This window comes from Nicotiana sylvestris, chromosome 4 (assembly GCF_000393655.2).
Source record: "Nicotiana sylvestris chromosome 4, ASM39365v2, whole genome shotgun sequence".
NCBI lineage: Eukaryota > Viridiplantae > Streptophyta > Magnoliopsida > Solanales > Solanaceae > Nicotiana > Nicotiana sylvestris.
In genome coordinates this window covers 150777237-150799339 of record NC_091060.1, presented here as the reverse complement: position 1 = coordinate 150799339, position 22103 = coordinate 150777237, and the positions used below count along the sequence as shown (strand labels likewise).

The 22103-nt window shown below is 33.1% G+C and overlaps 2 protein-coding genes across 2 annotated transcripts; one reads left to right on the top strand and one right to left on the bottom strand.

Annotated features, from left to right (window-relative positions):
- Nucleotides 1-2467: 2467 nt before the first annotated feature.
- Nucleotides 2468-7196, top strand: LOC104243979 (NADH dehydrogenase [ubiquinone] iron-sulfur protein 4, mitochondrial-like). Its single transcript, XM_070172297.1, has 6 exons — nucleotides 2468-2744; nucleotides 4239-4327; nucleotides 4626-4755; nucleotides 5367-5558; nucleotides 6124-6153; nucleotides 6825-7196. Exons 1-6 carry the CDS (start codon nucleotides 2565-2567, stop codon nucleotides 6885-6887), a joined length of 684 nt encoding a protein of 227 aa, XP_070028398.1. The 5' UTR covers nucleotides 2468-2564; the 3' UTR covers nucleotides 6888-7196.
- A 75-nt stretch (nucleotides 7197-7271) lies between these two features.
- LOC104243980 (uncharacterized) lies at nucleotides 7272-9292 on the bottom strand. Its single transcript, XM_009799268.2, has one exon. The coding sequence runs from the start codon at nucleotides 8675-8677 to the stop codon at nucleotides 7382-7384; it is 1296 nt and encodes a 431-aa protein (XP_009797570.1). The 5' UTR covers nucleotides 8678-9292; the 3' UTR covers nucleotides 7272-7381.
- Nucleotides 9293-22103: the final 12811 nt, after the last annotated feature.

Here is a 22103-nt window from a genome sequence, read left to right as displayed (position 1 = left end):
TTTCACAACGCAAATCACGCATTAATATTTCCTTTCTCTGTATATTTTCATACGTTGTTTGATTGGAACTTGTTTTTATAGAGAAAGGAATTTTCATACGTTGTTTGTTTGGATTGGGAATTCTCTCTACGTCTCTCTCTATTTCTCAATCCCAAATTTCAGTAATATAAAGCAAAGGAAAAGAGAGCAGCAATTCCACAATTAATAGCCATTAAAAAGTTTTAAAACTTTGAATTCGAATTTGGGTTTTCAAATATCATTATTTGTTTGGATAGGGTGTTTTTAAAAATAATTGAAAATATGGTTTGGAGTTTATATCTTAATTTTGAGGGGGTTTGGTGAAAATTAGGCTTGGTTTTGGCTGAATTTCAGATTGAAACTCGAAGAAGAAGAAGACATGACATACATTATATTGCAAAAATTGTAAAAAAAATTGTAGATTGCTGTTTATTTATTTTTCTTTTATTCATTTAACTATTGTATGAAAGTTGAACAATATTGTATAAAAAAATTGCATTTAAGTAGTATTATATTGTATTTAAGTGGTTTAGCGACAGTCGTAACATCTCTTTCCATTTCTTACTTCTTCTCTAGCATAATACATATTTTCTTCATATACTAGCCCAATTTTTTCAGTTGCATACCTAAATTTTGTGGATATTCTATGACACCAATAATTATTTTGAACTGAAATTAATACCACACCAAGAGACCAACATCAATGGTAAGGAACACATTGTATGTCACTCGTTCAACTGTATTTCCAAATTCCAATCAGTTTTTTCTTTCTTTATTAAAAATTTTTAAATCTCAAAGTGTAACCTTATTATCAATTTATCACCATTTTCCTCTCATCATCTCTTCCAATCAAAGCCCACCACTAGAGCACCAACAAATTATTTATGACATTCGAGACAAAAAGAGACGTTTTGAGTTAAGTAAATGTTGAAATTTGTTGTTGCACAGACAAATTCTATCAAATTCTGGTTGTATATCAATGTACTACAGTTTATCTATATTTTATCTACAAAATAAATTACATGTCAGAGTAATATATATATATATATATATATATATATATATATATATATATATATATATGTGTGTGTGTGTGTGTGTGTGTGTATGGATTTTCACAATATCTACAAAAATTTTACATTTATTTTACAATAAAACTACATACCATTTGAAAAATTAATATAAAATACAGAATTTCAATGTTTCTACAAATTATCTACAAATTGTTCATAACAGAATTTATCTTTATTTTCATGCAGGTTCGTCTGGAACACTAAAGTTACTTGATATGCCAACATCTCCCATTATAGAGGAATATGAAAGTATAATAAAACAGATAGTACACCAAGTTTTATTGAAGTTGGACAAGTATACCAAGACAAACAAATTTCATACAACTCATTATACATAGTAAAAACAAATTTCATACAACTAATTATATATTATACAACTTATCTACAACTTATCTACAATTTTTTACAACTTTCACACATTATTTCCACCCAGTTAAATACAACTACAATAACATACAACTTAAATACAAATTTTATACAATATGTCCTTTGTATATTTTGTATCTGATTTATACATAGTAAAAATAAATTTCTTACAACTAATTATATATTATACAACTTATCTACAAATTATCTATAATTTTTCTACAATTTCTGCAATATAATATGTCATGTCTTCTTCTTCTTTTTCTTCTTCTTCGAGTTTCAATCTGAAATTCAGCCAAAACCAAGTCTAATCTTCACCAAAACCCCTCAAAATTGAGATATAAACTCCAAACCATATTCCCAATTATTTTCAATAATACCCAATCCAAACAAATAATGATTTTTGAAAATTCAAATTCGAATTCAAAGTTTCAAAGCTTTTTAATGGCTGTCAATGGTAGAATTGCTGCTCTCTTTTTCTTTGCTTTATATTACTGAAATTTGAGATTGAGAGATAGAGAGAGAGGTAGAGAGAATTCTCAATTATTTGCAACAACATCCAATCCAAACAAATAAATGTCTTTTGAAAACCCAAATTCGAATTCAAAGCTTCAAAACTTTTAATGGTTGTCAATGGTGGAGGGGTTACAGATTTTCGCTGGTTTTAGAAAATGAAATCGTGGGTAATTGAAGAGGAAATCGTGGGGTGTGGTTTGATATGTGAGTGAGGTGGTGGGATTTAGAGAGAGAAACTTGGAGGAGTGAGAATATACGGTTGAGTAAAATTAGGAGACTAATTAATACCATTAAAATCCTAAAATAATATATAAATGGTAAATAGATATATAGAAGATAATTATATTAAAAGTTAAGCATGGAGGGTAATATAGTTTACTAGATGGATGTAAAAATTCCTGGCGTATTCGCCCCCAAATAAACTTTTGCTGGCCCCAAACACAGAGTAGGCCCAATTGAAACCCAAAAGAAATAGCTGGAACCTTCTTATGCGAGCATAGCATTAGCACCTGCCAGAAACTAACATGTCCATTTCAACTGTTTCCCGCTCATTCATAGCGCAATTTCACATGATTACGATTTGGTTCTGCAATGGCGAATTTTCTCCGGCGTCCGTTCACTAGGTTTCAGCCTCTCCGATCTTCACCGGTTTGTTCGACGATGTTTTGGTCATCATCATCGTCGTCTTCCTCCGCCGATGCGTTGGTGGAAATCAAACCCGGGGAAGTAGGGATGGTCTCTGGAATTCCCCAGGAACACCTTCGTCGCAGAGTATGTACTTCATCAACCTTATGGCTTATGACACTGTTAAATCCTTACCGTTGCTTTTTATTTGGGCAGAATATTTGTTTACGGTTCTTAATTACTAAATTTACTCTCCAAATTTGCTGTTGATCGAACTTCAAGTTCAATATTTGGAAATATTAAGGTCGTCTGTGATGCTGAATGTAGAGTAAACCAACAGACCGAATATTTTATGTTTCATTGTGAAGTAAAATTGTGACTTGCTTTCATGAGCAGATTCTGAGCTAATTCCTAGTATTTAAAATTGACTGATAATCCTTACTCTTTTTGTACGAATTTTTCAATTACTTCTAAAATATTTTGAGGTAATAGATTATTGTGAGTCATATATTGTGTATGTGGTTTCTAAATATGTTAATTTCAATAAAATGTTAAAACTGATTGCCCCAGTATAATTCTTGTACTTCAAATTACTTTTGTGATAGAGGAAGTATTATAATTTGCGCAGTTTACGAATTTTGGAATTTCATTATTAATGAATAAATTTAAGGCGCATTTTGTTTTACTGTCTCAAAATATGGCGAGCAGTAAAGATTCAACAAGAGCTGTACATTATGTTTGCCTCAATGTATAATTTTCTTGGTTCACTATTAATTTGCAGTAGCTAACGAGAAAGAGAGAAGCAAATCAAAATTTAAGAGATTTACTATGTTAATTAATCACATTTACTAGAAGCGTAGTGGATGAAGAGTTTAACAAGTCGCTTAGTAACAATTTTTGTTCCTTCTAACTTGTAATATTTCCATCTTAATTAGTTTCACTCATATTGTATGTCTACTTTGATTGATTGACACACTGCATTTCCACTCGTCTGCAAGCCTGTAAGCAAACATTGTTGACTGGAAATAAAATAGGTAGAGAAAATTCAGAATTTTTCATTTATTTCTATCAGCTCAGTTCCATTTGGAATTTTGGTTGTTCTTGTCAAAGCAATGATTTCATTACAAACAACCAAAATACTTCAGATTGCCTTGGAGTTTTTATTAGAAAAGTATAATAGAAATGCAAATTGTTTCCTTCTTTAGTGTAGATCAGGAAGCTTTACAAGAACATATTAGAGAACAAAACGTTTCCTAGAAGTAAGCAAATGAAGCGCTTAGTATGGTTGCTTTCTGTAGCTTGCAACTTTTTCCTATTTGTTCTTTATTTCTTCCTTTTTCTACAAAAAGGGAGTGAGATGCTGGGATGCCGAATGTCTTTCTAGCTTTGGTATTTTTGAGTGTAAATCAAACGTGGATACGATGCAATTCATTATTGTTTTACGGAAATTACTGTTCTTATTCTTCCAGATGACCGTAAGGATTTCTGTTATATTAGTTTTTTATACCTCCTTTTTCATCCAAAGAAGTATATAGGTCATACCTAGAGTTCTTCAACAGAGATGGTTAATTCTTTTCCTGGACAGTTTAATGGATCTGAGGATAGACTTTCACTGGGAAATTTTGAACATTGCATCTTCAGGTCATTATTTATTCACCTGCTAGAACTGCAAGCCAACAAGGCTCTGGAAAGGTTGGAAAGTGGAGAATAAATTTCTTGTCCACACAGAAGTACACACCGTTCCTTACCTTTTTTCATGATAAAACAGTTACTATATTTTATTCTCTGGAGACATTTCACTTTGGATATTCAAGTATTATCCGATGCAACAAATCCTTGCAAATGTGTACCTGTCTATGAGCGAACGTTTCTCTAAGTTAGTTTCTTTCTCCAACATGCCCTGTCTCTCAAATCTCTGAGCAGCATTTCTAGAAACTGCTTCTTTTTGGCTGATAGACCTTTTATTTCTGATATCAAATTTTAATTGATTCTACAGTAGTCAAGCATCTGTTTGATTGCATCTTTTAGGTGGGAAAATCCATTGATGGGATGGACATCCACAGGAGACCCTCTATCAAATGTTGGTGAGGCAGGGTTATCTTTTGATAGCGTAGAAGCAGCAAAGGCATTTGCTGAGAAACATGGTTGGGAGTACACTGTAAGTGCTTCGAGCACTATCCATTGTTTTTGTTTTCCTTAATAAATATATATTGTTTTGGTTGCTCCTTTGGCACTTTTAGAAAATCTGTTGCTATTTCCATGTAATGGACATGTGGGATTACAAGAGGTTTTCGATCTTGCATGCATGTGATATAGGAGAGTACTATATTATGGACAGTATTTCCTTTGAGAGTTATTTCAAGAGAGAAACAAAGTAGCAGGCAAGAAAGATATTGAGATATTAGTTAAATTAATGAAAGAGAAAACAACGGTAAAAGAAAAAGTTGATCAGATTTGTAAGAAAAGAAAAAGAGAAGGAGAAAGAGAGCTGGCCACTTGCATAGAGGTTAGCTTCACTAGAACTTGAACATCAAATCAGTTTCGTACCAATTGTCACTACACGATACACTAGCTTGACTATGTTCCAAGGCCAACTTTGTTGATCTTGTTTGCAGTCTAACATACAGAGCTTTGTTTAAGATTCACCTTATAGGCATAGATTGCGATAGAATCCTTCAATCATCAAGCTTCTAAAATGAATGGAGTAGCACTTTTGGATTATCGAGAGTGAGTTACTAGATTTTAAGCTTCTTTTGAAGTTGGGAATAGGTGTATGTAGACGACGTCATCATCAAATCCAAGAGAGCCACTGACCACATGGAAGATCTGAGAAAGTTCTTCAACAGACTAAGAAGGTACAACTTGAAGCTGAATCCCGCCAAGTGTGCATTTGGGGTTCCTGCCGGAAAACTACTTGGGTTCATTGTGAGTCGCCGAGGAATAGAATTGGATCCGTCAAAGGTAATAAACTCACCTGAAAATTAAGAACTAAGAACCAAAGAACATTTCACTGTAAAGATATAGCACTGTTGCTAAAGGGAACACAAAACTGACGAGATTATGAGTTCAAATTCTATCTACTTGCCAAGTTAGGCACTTCCTATAAGACTGAACTAGTTAGGATCAGGACATTGGATTGGGATTCAAGCAACTAACCTCAAAGACCTTACCAAGTGCATTTTCTTTAAATAATATCGTGATAATGACCTTCAGAGATCTTTGAGGTTAGAATGTGGACTGCTCCTTATTCTGTTCGATTGCTTTTTAATGTTACAGCAATACTGCCAGCAATTTAACCTTCTGTAGTGATCTTTTGAGTATTTCAAGATGGATTAGCTTATATACACTGTTAAGTGTTAAATAAATTTACATTGTAATTACATTTTAACATGTTATCTCAATAATGTACTTTAATCTTCTAAATACCAAATTAGACTTATTATAGGGAGCTACCAGTTGTTGTTTCTTTTTGATTGTATAAAAGAGTTCAGGGAAGTATGGTTTCTTACTTTCTCTTGATTTGTAGGTCAAGAAGTTTCATACACCGTTGTTGAAGGTATGAATTTTCTCTACTCCATGTTGTTCCATGTTTTTTAGGACGCCTGCCCAATCAGACTTTCCATTCCGTTAATTTTTGGATGAAACACTTATGTTTCCTCTCCTTCAAAATCATGAGCTTAGCTGTTATAAAGATACATATTTGTTGTAGAAACCCTGGTCTAAGTTTTGGAAACTCGAACCTTTTTATTCATTTTAAGAAAGCAACTGAGATTTGAGCCACAAGGAATACAAGAGTGGAAGCAGAATGCTCATAAGGTCATTCACTCATTCCTATCATGTTTCCTTACTTCATGATTTCCTGCAAACTTGCTTTGAAAGAGTAGAGACAACTTTTTATCCATTTATACTTTCAAGAGTATTCAGGGATGCGACATCTTAAGTACCGCACTTGAATTTATGGGCTTTAACCCTTCAGAAAACATTTTAAATTTTCTCATGCTGAAAATTCCATATAACTGGAAGCAGCTAGTTGGAACTTCTCTAGTTTATTTATTATCCTTTATAATTTGTTCTCTTTTGTTAATTTTTTATCCGTTCGTGGGACGTACACCAGTTCAAAGACCACGTATTTGAATTGGTTCTTGAAATGGAGTCTTATGGTGGCTTAGTTAACCATTTATCGGGCACAGTGAGTCTTATATTTATGAACTTTATATCCTGCTACAGCCAAAATCATATGCAGACAACTTCAAATGGAAGGGCCCCCCACCAGAGTCCAAGGGAGGCTAATGGATATTTTGTACGTTCAATTTCCACGCTGCTGCGCTGCCTTCAAGAGTTGCCACTTCTGACAGGTGGAAATCCTTTTATCATTGGAATTGTAACACGTATTCAGCCAATAATTTTCGTTTGCTATCGAATTATCATGGTCCAATAGACAAAAGTGCATTACGTTAGCTAGGTTTTTAAAACTTGTACTCAGTTCACCACTAGGACGTAGTCTGTCCCTTTCGCTTCTTGTGTGTTGAACTAAGCTAGTAAAATATGTACAGAGAACCGAAAGAAGAAAACTAGTGACTTATAAACTTGACATTGGCACATAGCTTTGTACTTGTAGATCATTGCAGATCTACCATTTTGCATGTCGTACTTGAAGCTGGAAACAACCATCAAACATAATTAACTAACACTCATTTCCTACTCTTTATACACTGATACTATATTGCTTAAGGTTTACTCTACAACATTAAACGAGTTAACTATATTTACACTTGAAAAACTGTTTAAATACTGGAAGCAGATTCAGGAGCATCATCATCTGTAGTATGGAACCTCCACTCAAAGACATAATCCTTAGACTGGCAAGCTAACCTCACAGCATTGCAAAAAGCTTTAACAGAATTCTTTTTCCCTTTGTCAGCTCCCCATTCTATCTTTACCCAACAAGTAAATCCATCCGATGACATTGGCACACTTTTTGAATCCAAGAACTCAAGCATCACTTCCCCACCAATTCTCTTGCATGCATTGCCACTCATGTAATCCAGCCAACAACATTCAGGTTGACCCACCATTTCTTTATATGCTGAATTTGTTAACCTTACTTTGTTATTCGAGTCTGATATAACAGCTGGCAAGGCCTCTGCTTCAACTTCTTCCTCCACTTCCTCTGGTTTTTTCACACATTTCTTGTTAGTTCCACCATCTGGAGCCTCCTCATTAATACACCCAATTGAAATACTTGACCCAACTGGCCGCACTGGCCGCGGAGTGATAACACCAGGGCTCTTAGGACTAGTAGATCCTTGCATTAATTGTGGCATGAAATCTAATTCTTCAGGTACATCAGCTGCTAAGTTCAAATCTATCCCTCTTTCCTCTCCTGAGTTTTTCTCCACTAGCAGAGGAAGAGTTGTTGTAGTACAAGAAAGAAGAGGGAGTGCTATTGAATTTGCTGGAGTTGTGACAGGGGTACCCAAGCCACATTTAAGAGGGACAAGATTTGGGATTATAGAGAACTGGGGAATCACATTTGGTCTATGGGCAGGTGAAGCAGCCATTACCTGATAATGAGGAAATTGGCCTGCAGGAAGGTAATTAGTCCTGGCTCTCTTCATAGTAGGGGGACCAAGGGCAGTTCTTCCTCTTTTCCTAGTTCTTGTAGGCCTTGCTTGCAAGTGAGGCCATACATTCCTCAAGAAAGGAGATTTGTTAATATTTGCTGGCAAGCCACTAGGATTATTTTCAGAAACAGGACTTGTTGGCACCTCTGGTTTTGGTGCTATAGGCCTGTATCTAGCCATGATCTCAGCTGTTTTTGAGGTTGAAGGGTAAGGATTCAAAGTCTGCATCATTTTGATAAAGGAGAAATTGAAAACTCCTCTTAACAAACAATTCCAAAATGCAGAAACAGAGAAGAGAGAAGGTAAGGGGAAGTTAGTGGGAGTGAGGTTTGAGGTATAAGAGGGTGATATAAGCCAATGAGAAGAGGGCAAAACATGAAGGAAGATAAAAGAAAGAAGTGACACTTGGAAACGTACGGTGGGTACGTGTTTGAGGAACTTAAAGAAAAGGGACATGTGGGATTACAAGAGGGTTTTGAACTTGCATGCATGTTTTACACTTATCATACCCTAAGCCTTTCACCTATTCTTCTCCTTCGGTTTCAGAAGAGAAATGACACCTTTTTGAAAGTTTCATTGATTACCATTTACCCCATTAGATTCATGTATCTGTTCACTTTTGTTCATTTTTTTAAGGATGGATTCATGCAGTAATAAAAAGGTATAACGGATGAGAGAAATAGGATAAGGAGGCAGCAGAAGGTGCAGTGAGCAGCTACCAATAGGCGGTGGGCACCCATCTCATTGCACCGAAGGGGCAAAAAGGCCTTTCGGAGGATAACACGTGTGGACGTGGATCTCATGCATGCCTACACCTATCAGGAATTTGTTGGTTTTGGTTTAGTCTTTGCCTTTTGAAAAAAAGATTCCATTAGTAGTACGTTAACTAATTTTCACAAGTTTTAGTACATTAATTATTCACTTTTAAAGGTTACTAGTCTCTACGTTCGTGCGATGCACGAATATCTTTAGTGACGGATCAAGGTTAAGGAATGAGGACTCTATTGAATCTGCTTCTTTTAAAAAATTATACTATACATATAGGGCATAAATGATTTTTTGGATAGTAGAACCTCAAAGATAGGAGAAGAGAGTTGTAGATTAATTTGTAGTACTCCGTTTAGGTTTTTATGTATGAACTTTCTATGTGTTTATTTTGGATTAGAGTTTAAATCCTTTTAAACAAGTAGGTACATACCTTTAGATCTTCTATTGTTATCTAAATTTGTGTTCTACTCAAATTTTAATTTCGTTGAATCTACAAATATTATACCTGAACAAGTGCACCTTTAATCATATGATATCAATCCTTGTATAAATATTCAAATTAATTAAGTGATAAGTTTGGTCACAAAAATCGAGTTAGTTTTAATGTACTAAATGTTAATGTCTGAAATCTAGTTTACTAAAAATTTCATTAGAATTCAAGTGCAGTTAAACTCTTAAAATATTCATCATAATATTATTTTAGGGTTTTGAATTTAAGAATGATGGCTTAACATTCTTTTTGAAAGTTAGTGAATTTGGAACCCTTCTAAAATCACTTGCAAATTAACATTACAAAATTTAAAGAAGAATAAAACAAAGAGGTTGAGAGAGAAGATTTTACTCGTTGCTGTTTGTTTCATATTATTGGTATTTATACAATAGCTTTAGCGGCATCCCTTCACATAAACAGGATATAAATCTAATAGACATTCTAGGATATGGTTTACATAATTATATACGGACTTTGTTGATCAATAAATTAAAAGCTATTGCTATATATAATAACATAATAGGTTTTCTGGTGTAACACAAAGTGGGAAGCTTAGTCGATTCAAAGTTTGACCCAAAATCTAAAATCATGCACGTCCAGGATTCAAGCTAATTACTCACATCATGGGCTTTTGGTGATGAACTTTATGACATTTTAAAATTTATCATAACTTAACTTTTACAATTTAAGTAGTATGAGTTATGACTCCATCTTGGAATTGGAAAACTCTTTGTCTGACTTTAACTTTAATTTGCTTTGAACTGACTGATTTTTTAAATTCGGAGTAACAATAGGAGTTGTTGACTAACATAAATATGAAAAGATCAACCATGTAGGTTTAATTTTAGGATTCTAATTTAATCTTAGTTGAATATAAATTCCTAGGTATAAGGAAAAATCTCAAATATTTATCATATCCGGTATGAAATTATTTTTTGAAAGAAATAAAATAGCTTCCAAAGGGTAAAAATACTTTTTTCGACACACCTCGTTTAGAAAATAGTGAAAAAAGAAAATTAATTAATATAAAAATTAGAATGTGAGAAATTAGATGTCTTTGAGAGGGATGAAGGCTTCAAAGTCCAATCATCAAATTTAGGAGTGGATACTAAATTATACTCCATTTAGTTTTTTTTTCGTTTTTCAAATTCAAAATATTTCACACTGAAACCTATTTGAAATAGTGTTTTGACTTACCAGTGATTTACTTGTTACTTACGGAATTTTAGAGTATGCATTTATTTAAAACTTTACCTTTATTTTAGTGTGTGTTTTTACCAATATAACCAATTGATTTATGGTAAGTTAACTTAATATATTAAGGCTAATCTGGTAAACCAACATTATATTCATGCTTTTATAATAATATAGATTATTATTCTCTGTCAGTAAACTTTAGTATTTATATGACAGTTTGATAAGTGTAGTAATAACTTAAGTATTTTATATAAAATATGTACATGTGTATATAATACCAAATATAGTTTTAATCTTTAAACATATCATGTCATTTTATAGGAAAGTGTCATTAAAGAGAATTTGGAAGAATTTTTAAACAAGGAAAGTGTGTATCCTTTTGAAATAGATTAAAGAGTGAGATGTCAATGAAACCGAGGAAGCAAGAGTTTGGAATTGTGGTTTTCAAGTGGATCAGATGTTGAAGGGAGAAAAAGGAAACAATCAAGATAGTGAAAAAAAATTGTATGCTTCATTACTGTTAATAATTTACAAAATAGCCCCTGGTTCTGATTTTTTCCGCTACGTTTCTTCCGAATGATATTGCTGTCGATGAAGAAATATTTGATGCGATTGGAGGACTGGGTTGGAGATTACGCGAGGATGTTACACGTGCCACCTGACTGAGAAAGCTCATTTATAACAATACTAGTTAGTTGTTCAAAGAACTCTTTTTATAAGTTTGGTCGATATGAAAAAGATCAAGATATATATTACCAAAACTTTAAAAAATATTATAGAAGTAAAACATACATATGAAAAGATTACAAAAACAAATATATAAGAAGAAAATACATACAAAAGTATAACAGGATAAAATTAGCACATACTTTTTTTTTTATTGATTTGTATATATGAAAAAATCATTTTTCTTTTTTCTTCCTATTAGTAGAGATTCACGCCCAATAAACTCTATCTTTCCAATGTTGTATCTCTATTTCTATATAATCATCCTGTTTTAGGGAACATACATGAATTAATTACACGAACAAAAAAAGAAAAAAATTAAATCTGATATTGACATATTTTCTCATTGTACCACTAATATGTTTCAAATTACACTACTCTTCAACAACAAATTTGAATAATCTCAAATTGCTGAGGTGTGCTCTCCTGCTTTTTCTGACTTTAGTACTCCAGTTTGACAGTTTTTATTAGATTCCACAAAATAAGTTGTTTGTGTTATTGCTCCAACAAAAAGCAAATTAAAGGAAGCTCAATATACACTTCAAGATCTATACTACATAAAAACACACTAAAGAATATTGAGAACCATAGACATTAGTAAACACTAATTATCTTGTTTAATTATGGAATAAAAATAAACTTCTAGGTATATGAACAGAACCAAGAGAATATTACAAATTACTAACACTTAATAAAATTTTACAAATCATAACTCCATTCCTACATTATATGGTCCAACCTACAAGTCATAGCAATAATTTTGTTTGCTGAAAGCACAAAACTAAATACACCATAAAATGTTTGCTTAATAATTTTGTATATAATCAAGCGACTATCCATAAAATGTTTCCATCTTTATCTCAAATTTTGCATTCTTCAAAAGGAAAATATCCATATCCTTCAGTCAAGATTATTCCTTTTCAATGTTACACCAAACATACACTAAATTATCAAATGGACCAGAAATGTACAAAATCATTGGGTCATCAACAAATTGTGAAAACTGAATCAGACAATAGATATTAAGCTAACACTTGATTAAGGCTCCTTAACATTAAATTTTAATCAAAAATGACTTGCCAATTCGTCTTTAGGAGCGGATGATCAAGCATATAATATTAACTCTATTTAAAGAGGTTTAAAATACAAGAAAGAAGAAATATATAAGAACAAAAGTTTGGACCAGCCGATACCAAGTTTATGTTAAACAACTTTGAAATAATAAAAACAATCTCACCGCCGCATTTAAACTTGCTACCAAAATTACATATCTTTATTAGTGGAAAAATTGCTTTGATCCCAATAAAGGAAAATTAAATACACTAAACAACAAATAATTAAAAGAGTTATGAGACTTCAGCTTTAGAGACGGACCTCATAAATTTGCAACTTATCATCAAAAATGTGCAAAGAGCATCATGAGAATTCAACACATAACTTCTTCAAAATATACGGACAATTACATTTGTATGCGAGATGTGAGAAAGCCTACGAAGGAAATCCTCAAATAAGAGAATGTGCAAAGTGTCACCATTTTATCCCACAGGTTTGAAGATCCTAGTTCGACAAATTTTCAACACCAGAGAATGTAGCCAAAGGGCAAGCACTACTTTCTATGTTTTTATTGTCCTTTTCTCTTTAATTGGTGGGAACATTTGATCCTCAATTATGGAACTACTAATTGTTGACATGAATCTTGGGATTTTAACATAAATAAATTGGATGAATAATGAAATTTAAAGTTCTTCCATGTTTGCAAAATAAAAGTAACTTATTCATTCAAATGTAAACTGAAAGCGCTCAGTTTTCCAAATATAACACTGTTAAATAGTGGCGAAAAAAAAAGAAAGTGTAGGAAAAAGTTACAATTGGAGTACCTGTGAAAAAATCGTGGATTACAAGAGAAAGAGCAGTACATGTATCTTCATCGTCCTTCACGTTTCAGTTTAACTGCCAAATCAAATTTTAGAGCATATGCGCAAATATGAAGCAAATAATTTTCAATTATTAGGTAATGAAAAATATTTATATGTGGGTCTTTTGAAACACTCGAATAAGCGTTTGATAACCAAATCTTTCACATTTATATTATCCTGAAGATGATTCATCTTATCAGACTAAAATCATATCATTCAAGATGGGCAAACTGAAGTACTTTTGATTTTTTATGTGGTAACTCATAATTGAGATATTGCAGACCAAAAGAAGAATTTTAGGTCTGGCGAGTTGGAGAAAGCAGAGGAGATGAGAAGAATTTATAAACTACAAATATAAAGAATGAGGAGTTTTACGTAGGAAGGAAATAGAGGAGCGAAAGGACGTTTCATAATTAATGGGATTTGTAAAGTGACTTTTCGGGGAAATTTTTTATGGCGGTTGATGCGGGAAATAAATGGAAAAATTGGGTAAAATGAAAAACAAATGACAAAAAAGATAAATAGCATTTCTTGTTAAAGAGACGCGCCACATCACTGGCTAAGGTCCCTGAATTATATATATAGATAGATTTGTAAAGCGCGCATGCCCCTTCTATGCTGTTCCATTTATTGATTTACTCCCTCCTTTTATTTTTACTTGTCAAATATTTTAAAAATAAATATTCAATTTTATTTGTCCACTTTTGCATTTTAAGATAAAGATAATTTATTTTTGTTATTTTACCCTTAGCATTGATTACTCATTTCAAATTATTATTCAAATCTATTAAGACTATACACCAACTAATATAGGTATCATGATAAATTATGCACTTTATTTATTACTTTTTAAAAGATATGCAAAGTAAATAGTGAACAAATAAAAATGAATGGAGGGAGTAATTAGTTGTAGTATAAGTTTTATACGTTGTAAATTATGAGCAAGTATTTTACATTAAACAAGTATTGGATTAATAGAAGGGAGGATGATCAGAGCTGAAGCCAGAATTTGAAGTTATTGTGTTCGGGATTCTAACCGTTTTATGTTACTGGGTTCTAAAGTAAGAATTTATACCTATTCAATAAATTTCTTAAGACAAATATATAGTTTGGACTAAAACTACTAGGTTCGACCGAACCCATTGTCGAAGCTCTAGCTCCGCCCCTGAGGATGATCACCTTATTAAACTATCTTATATTATATTGATTATGTAAAAAATTAACATAAAAGGATGTATACATATGTTGAACTATTAAATAACTGTTATAAATATATGTTATATTATGTATGTTCATTTAGTACTCCGTTGTAAATAAGCTTTCTGAAGAAACTTATCCATATGGGACTCCACCGTAAATATGGTTATTTATTTAGTACTATATTGAAAATAAGCTTCCTAAAGAAGCTTCTCATTTCGGTACTCCGTTATGGATAAATATTACCCCCGGCAGAAGATTATCTATATCTGGTACAGTAGCAGCTTACAAGCAACTTACAAGAAGCTTACACAACAGCTTGTAGTAGCAGCTTACACAGCAGCTTGCAGTAGCAGTTTACAAGCAATTTACAAGAAGCTTACACAACAGCTTGCGTAGCAGCTTACACAACAACTTCCTTTCTTCTATAAATAAAGGAGATTTCAGTTCATTAAGTACATGAATTTGAAGTTGAATAATAAATCTCTCTCTCTCTCTACTTGTCTTCGGTTTCTTTACTTTAAAATCTTTATTTTATAACACGTTATCAGCACGAGACTCTGCCATCTCGAGCAAATACTTTGAAAGTATCAAAGGTACGAACTTTTTTTTGTAAATAATATCAAATCTTTCTAAATGTGAATTTGTAGTATTGGATATATCGGGAAAAAGCTACGTGTCTTGGGTACTTGATGCTGAAATTCATCTTGATATGATGGGTCTAGCAGATACCATCAAAGATAAGTTATGCGTTTTACTTGCTATGTATGCTACTGCGATTAAAATAAAATAAAAAGGCACTTAGGAACTTAGTAAGTGAGTCATAATCATCGGACGAGATTCTGGAGCATTTTATGAATTTTAAAACACTATAATTTGTATATCTTTATGTTTCGTTTTTCACTTACTCGTTTTCGAATTAAGATTTTAATTTTACTCCAGAAGAGTAATATTGCATAGGAAACTATAAAGTGGATGACATTGTTAGATCAACTTATGCTCCAACAGAGTTTGCAAGAAATATACAACCACCAGAAGTGGTTATGTTTCGTATGTCTCATTGTAACTAAATTTTGTTAACTACCAGAAGTGGTATATGCCTATGGCCACCAGAAATGATAATTTAGGCTTTCTATGGTTACAATTGAAGATAAGCTAGAGAAATATTCTCTATAGTACATGCATGCCTCGATTTGCTCCTGAAGTAGCATTATCGTAAAAGAGCTTCTAAGATATCACACAATTTGTGTGATTAATGCGCGTTCAGATAATTATGTTCCGTTCCCTGAATGATGAGAACTTTTGATAAATATTAATCCATTTCCTGAAGTGAATGTGACAATATTAATAAACCTCGTAAATATGAGCACGTTATTAATGTAAATATATTACGATTCACCTCCAGAAGAGGTAATATGATTGAGAGAATATATACTCAATATTTCGTATTTTAAATTTGCTCCTTAAATAGTAAAACAATTGAATTTTTCTCCTGAAGCAGGAAAATATTATGAAAGTGTGTCTTTTGTGCTTAAATAAAATAATAAGCTATTCAAAGTTATTTTTAAAGCACATTTTCATTCCCTGAAGTGAATGAAGAAATACCACAACTCACCTCCTGAAGAAGTAGAATAACAAAGGATATAAATCTTGTTTTTATGGCATAAAGATCATTGTCGCACGTACCCGTTGTACGTAAAATATCTTGGAAAATTTTATTAAATATCATTCCAAGGCAAAAGTATTCTTGTAGAATACTTTCTACTACAACCACATTAGTACATTATGGTTAGTTATTGAGTTCCCCGAAGGAAATAACAACTCGTGTATCTTTTCTTAAAGGACACAATGACTATGTGGTTGCCGCATTGATACAAAATATTCAGATGTTAATGGTATTTCTCCTTGAAGGAGATATTTGTCACGAAGTTAGTAGTAGAATATTAAAATTCTTGATTTTTGTCATTTATAAATTTAGAATTGGCTTTGTATTATCTATTTGATTATGATTTTCTCTCATAACACCAGAAGTATTTGAGCAATATTTGGTAGTACAAAATTTATCAAAAGCTCCCGAAGAGTTATCTGTTTGTCTAGAAGACATATGACACCAGTAGTGTCCGATAAATATTAGATTGTGAATAATGAATGAAGGCTTTTGAAGAGCTTATATATAAATATGCCATTCATATTATATGATTATGGTCAAAACACATGTTGTAGTAACCTTGAAGTGTACTAACATAAATGACAATCATACTGAGACTACAAATGATTGAAAGATTGAAAATCTTCATGTTTCCACAATCATAGGGGGTAAATATGTATGTGAAAAGTTAATCGCCTTATCCTTCAATTTGTACTACAACATGTATCACAGTAAATCAAAAGTTGACTAATGCAAAAGCAGCTACAGTAAATGAGAAATTTACTTATACAAAAATAGCCACAGTAAATCAGAATTTTACTAATGCAAAAGTTTGTGCCATAGTAAACCAGAAGTTTGCTAAGAGATAGCGCATGCCATGATAAACTTGAAGTTTTTATTTGCTATTTTTAAATGAGCTATTTGAGAATTCAAATAAGCATATACTGAAGAACTAGAAGATTCTTCAAGAATTCTCTTGTGTTGCTTGTTCTCATAATAAGATTATACCAGCTAAAGTCGGGACTAAGACCCCTAATTCTGAAATATATAAAAGGTGAATATGGACCCATTCACCTATCATATGAACCAATTATAGGTACATATATAAGATGGTTACATGTGTGTTCATTGTCAACCTGCAGTTTGGCATTTGAAATTGCTTTTCTCAACTAAGAGCAAAACTTTCAGATTATGAAATCAAGACAGATCATCTTGATAATGCTGGTTTATATCCAAGCTGGTTTAGCATTGAATACCTCCTATTAATGGCTAAACCATTGCTTATGAGAACAAAGTTTCATGTGTTGGTCTAAGATTTTCTAAATTGCATATAGCAACACTTGTATGCGTCAGACCAACAATATATGATAAGTCCTCCCCTCACAATTGATTTTGGATCAAAAACCAAATATTTTTACTATCTTTTGATGTGTGGTATATGATTAATTTCTCTACCACAATGCACAAAGATATGTTTTCCAAAGAATATTGGGGATATATGTTAGTTTTTCTAACATTTGGGGGATGGAATAAACAGCTGAAAAATATGTTATATGAATTGAATTATCATTAATATGATCCTCACTTAGAAGATAATTCAAGTAAAATGCCAGAAGCATTTGCTGATCCAAAATTAAATATCATATTTTAGTTGTAAATGCTCCTATTAAAATTTAAAGTCCCTGAAGGATAGAGTTTACTGTACGCATGAAGCGTGGTAGACCAATCGGTTCCAAAGATAACAATCCTTGAAAAATGATAAGGAGCTAATGATCAAAATAATCATAATGAGGAGGAAATGAGTTATAGAAGAGTCCACGATATAATATTTCATGAAACTCCAGAAGAAGTTAAGGTACCTGAAAATAAAGAAAGTGATGAGATCTCAACAAGTTATATCGCTTGTGAACCGATATAAAATGATCGTCGACGATATATTTGATACAATATAGTGCACAATACTGTAAAATATTGTGAGGATCGGAGCAGTAGTCCAGACACCTGAAGATGTCATGCCATTTAGATACGAGTCATAACCTATATGACTCATTTGATCAAATCTCTATAAAGATCCTTGTATGATTTAAAATGCCTGAAGCATATTCAAAATCTCAAGAAATGTAATCAATCAGATTACAAATATCTTTATACGGTTTAAAGCAATCTGGGCGCATGTGGTATAATCGTCTCAGTGAATATTTGCTGAAAGAGGGCTACATAAATGATGTTATTTGCCCATGTATTTTTATAAAGAAAATGGCTTCAGAATTTGTTATACTTGTTGTTTATGTTGATGACATAAATCTTGTTGGAACTCCAGAAGAGTTCCAAAAGGAAACTGAATATCTTAAGAAAGAATTTGAGATGAAAGATCTTGGGAAGACAAAACTTTGTCTTGGTTTGCAAATTGAACATTTACTAGACCAGATCTTTATCCATCAATCTGCCTATACAGCAAGAGTCTTAAAACACTTTTACATGGACAAAGCGCACATATTGAGTACACCAATGGTTGTTCGATCACTTGATATGGATAAGGATTCGTTCCGACCTCCAGAAGAGGATGAGAAACTCCTTGGTCCCGAAGTACCCTATCTCAGTGCAATTGGTTCACTAATGTATCTTGCTAATGCTACAAGGTCTGACATAGTATTTTCTGTTAATTTACTAGCAAAATATAGTTCTTCTCCTACACGGATTAAGGATCCGTTCTTACCTCCAGAAGAGTAATGAACTCTTTGGTCCAGATATACTCAAGTCTCTGCACTGTACTCTTTTTCCCTTGCTCGGGTTTTTTTTCACTAGGTTTTTCCTGGTAAGGTTTTTAATGAGGCAACTTGCAATGTATATTATTAGTGTACTCTTTTTCCTTGACTAGAAGTTTTTCCCATGGGGTTTTTCCTAGTAAGGTTTTAATGAGGTACATAATAATGAACATCTAAAAGGGAGTGTAATGAAAATATTATTGTGGATGTCCATTTATTACTCTGCTGTAGATAATCTTCCTGAAGAAGATTATCCATTTTGTACTCTATTGAAGTTTTCTACAAGCAACTGATGCAGACAAGTTGCAAGGAACTCAATGAAATGACTTGTAGCAGCTTGTTGGTTTGATGAGATTAATTTAAATCGATCTGAAATAGTGGTAGATAATATTCTCTACAAACTCAACTTTTTTAGAAGATGGTATACAAGATTGGAATGCAAAGACTCAAATATTTGAAATAAGGTTTTCATCAGGGGGAGTAAAATACGCGATGCACTCTTTTTTCCTTACTAAGGTTTTTTCTCACGGGGTTTTCCTTATAAGGTTTTTAATGAGGCACCTAGCAATGCATAGTACTAAATAAGTGTACCCTTTTTCCTTCACTAGGATTTTTCCCACGGGGTTTTTCCTAGTAAGGTTTTAATGAGGCACATTATCTTTTAATGAACATCCATGGGGGAGTGTTATAAATATATATTATATTATGGATGTTCATTTAGTACTCCATTGTAAATAAGCTTATTGAAGAAACTTATCCATATGGGACTCCGCCGTAAATAAGGTTATCTATTTAGTACTCTATTGAAAATAAGCTTCCTGAAGAAGCTTATCATTTCGATACTCCGTTATAGATAAATATTACCCCCGGCAGAAGATTATCTATATCTGGTACAATAGCAGCTTACAAGCAACTTACAAGAAGCTTACACAGCAGCTTGTAGTAGCAGCTTACACAACAGCTTACAGTAGCAGTTTACAAGAAATTTACAAGCACCTTACACAGCAGCTTGCAGTAGCAGCTTACACAACAGCTTCCTTTCTTCTATAAATAGAGGAGATTTCAGTTCATTATGTACATGAATTTAAAGTTGAATAATAAATCTCTCTCTCTCTACTTGTCTTCAGTTTCTTTACTTTAAAGTCTTTATTATAACTACATTGATCATCTAAAATTTAAACTTCAATCCTTTATAATTCTTTTTCTCTTTCAAAGATATAAGAGATAAAAGCTTATTGGCCGAAATTAAGGTAGACTTGCAAGTTACAAGCAGAAACGACAAAAAAAATAACTTTTTTGGAAAATAAAATAGTATCACTATATTTTTTTATATGTTTATTTGAAATTTATGTTTTCATTGCGGTTTGGCTTTAAGAAGTCGATTGTCTACCGCCCGTTTTTGTTTTTGGGTAAGAAAGATAATATTGCATACAAAAACTTAAAAAGAGTTACTACAGAGAGGGTGATGCATGTGCATCGCCATTAGAGTTGTTTGATAGCTGTCTATTAAGTACGCCATATTCAACAAAAGAAAAATTCAACATAGAAAAAGAAAAAAGAAACAATATTCATTATTCATATGAATCTTGTTGTGTATGGGTTAAATTCTAACTAAGGATATTCAGCACAAAGTGATATTACTAGTAGTAATTTGGCCGAGGTCGGCTAATGACTAATGGAACTCACCGCCGAGCAGTCGATCATGGCCGAGGTCAAGTGCCAGAAGGAGCAGTAACGGCTACTTTAGTAACATGATTTTTGAGGGAATACATTGAATATCCCTTTGTTTGTACTTTAGCGTTAATCAAGGGTATGTCCCTTATAAATAGAAAGAGAGATCAGGTGATAGGCATGTAATTTTATAAGATAAGAACACTTTATGAAAAGTAGACTCTCTCTAGATTGAAAACAAATCCTACCTTTCTAAAAAGATTCGATCCTCTATTATTTCACACCTTTTCCACCAGATCCAAGAAGGGTCCAAATACTCTAATCTTTATCAATCATTCATCATTGTTAGAAGGAGGAATCATCCACCTCATTAAACATTGGGTTGCATTCTCCCTATTTACTCTAGTGCATTTATTGTCATTTATTGCTTATTATTTCCTTCTCATTAATGGCCTTAAAACATTAAATGCTCATTGCGTTCGATCTGCTATTAGTATTGCAATGCATTGCTCTCATTAATCTGTTATAGATTAGAAGTTATTATTATTAGCTAAGTTTAACCCCTCATAATATACATTTAATTAGTTTATTCAAAGATCTACAATTTTGGTCAAACAATTTGGCGTCGTCTGTGGGAATTTCCTAGTTAAATTTTTTAGTTTCTTCTAGATCTATAGCTAGCAAAAAAAAAACAACGCAAAACCCTCTACTCTCTTGTACACATGGATCTAATATGGCAGGAAATGGAGAAGAGAGGATGAAGGCAGTGGCGGACCTTACCGCTAACCTCTTAAACACCATCAAGGAAATTTCTGAAACAGAGGGTGAGGATGTAACGCCACATGCATCTCCTAGGCGAAGTGGCTCACACATTCCTCATGGTAGCATCACAACGTCCCGCGGTAAAGGGGCTTCCACATCCACAATGGAAGAAGCACCCCCCACAGTAAAAAACCTACTTGAGGCTTGGTTAACAAACACCCTGACCGGCATCCTCGACAAGCCCTCCCACAAAGCCATGGGAGAAAATGCAACTTGCATTGTACCAATGACAACCGAGCAGTACGGCCTTCTCCCTCCAACAACAGGTATCACTCACCATGTTAATAATGCAAGTGACGACACCCTCATGGCCATTCTGAGGAAGATGGAAGAAATGGAAAACGAAAACAAAATGCTTCGAGACCAAATGAAAGAGCATCAAGAAAGGGTAGACAAAATACTAGGTGCACCAAAACTCTTACCAAAAAGAGATACCGGTCCGTGGAACAACCCTACAGCGATGAGGCCGCACTGCATACCACTCCAAAACCTTCAAAATGCCGCCCTACCTGCAAATATTTGATGGTACGAACGACCCCGAAGACAATGTGACTTACTATGTTACCGTAGTGAAGGGCAACGATCTTGCCAAAGACAAGTATCTTCCATCATGCTGAAAAGGTTTGGTGAAACCCTCACCGGAGGCGCATTAACTTGGTATTCGCAACTGCCCGTACACTCC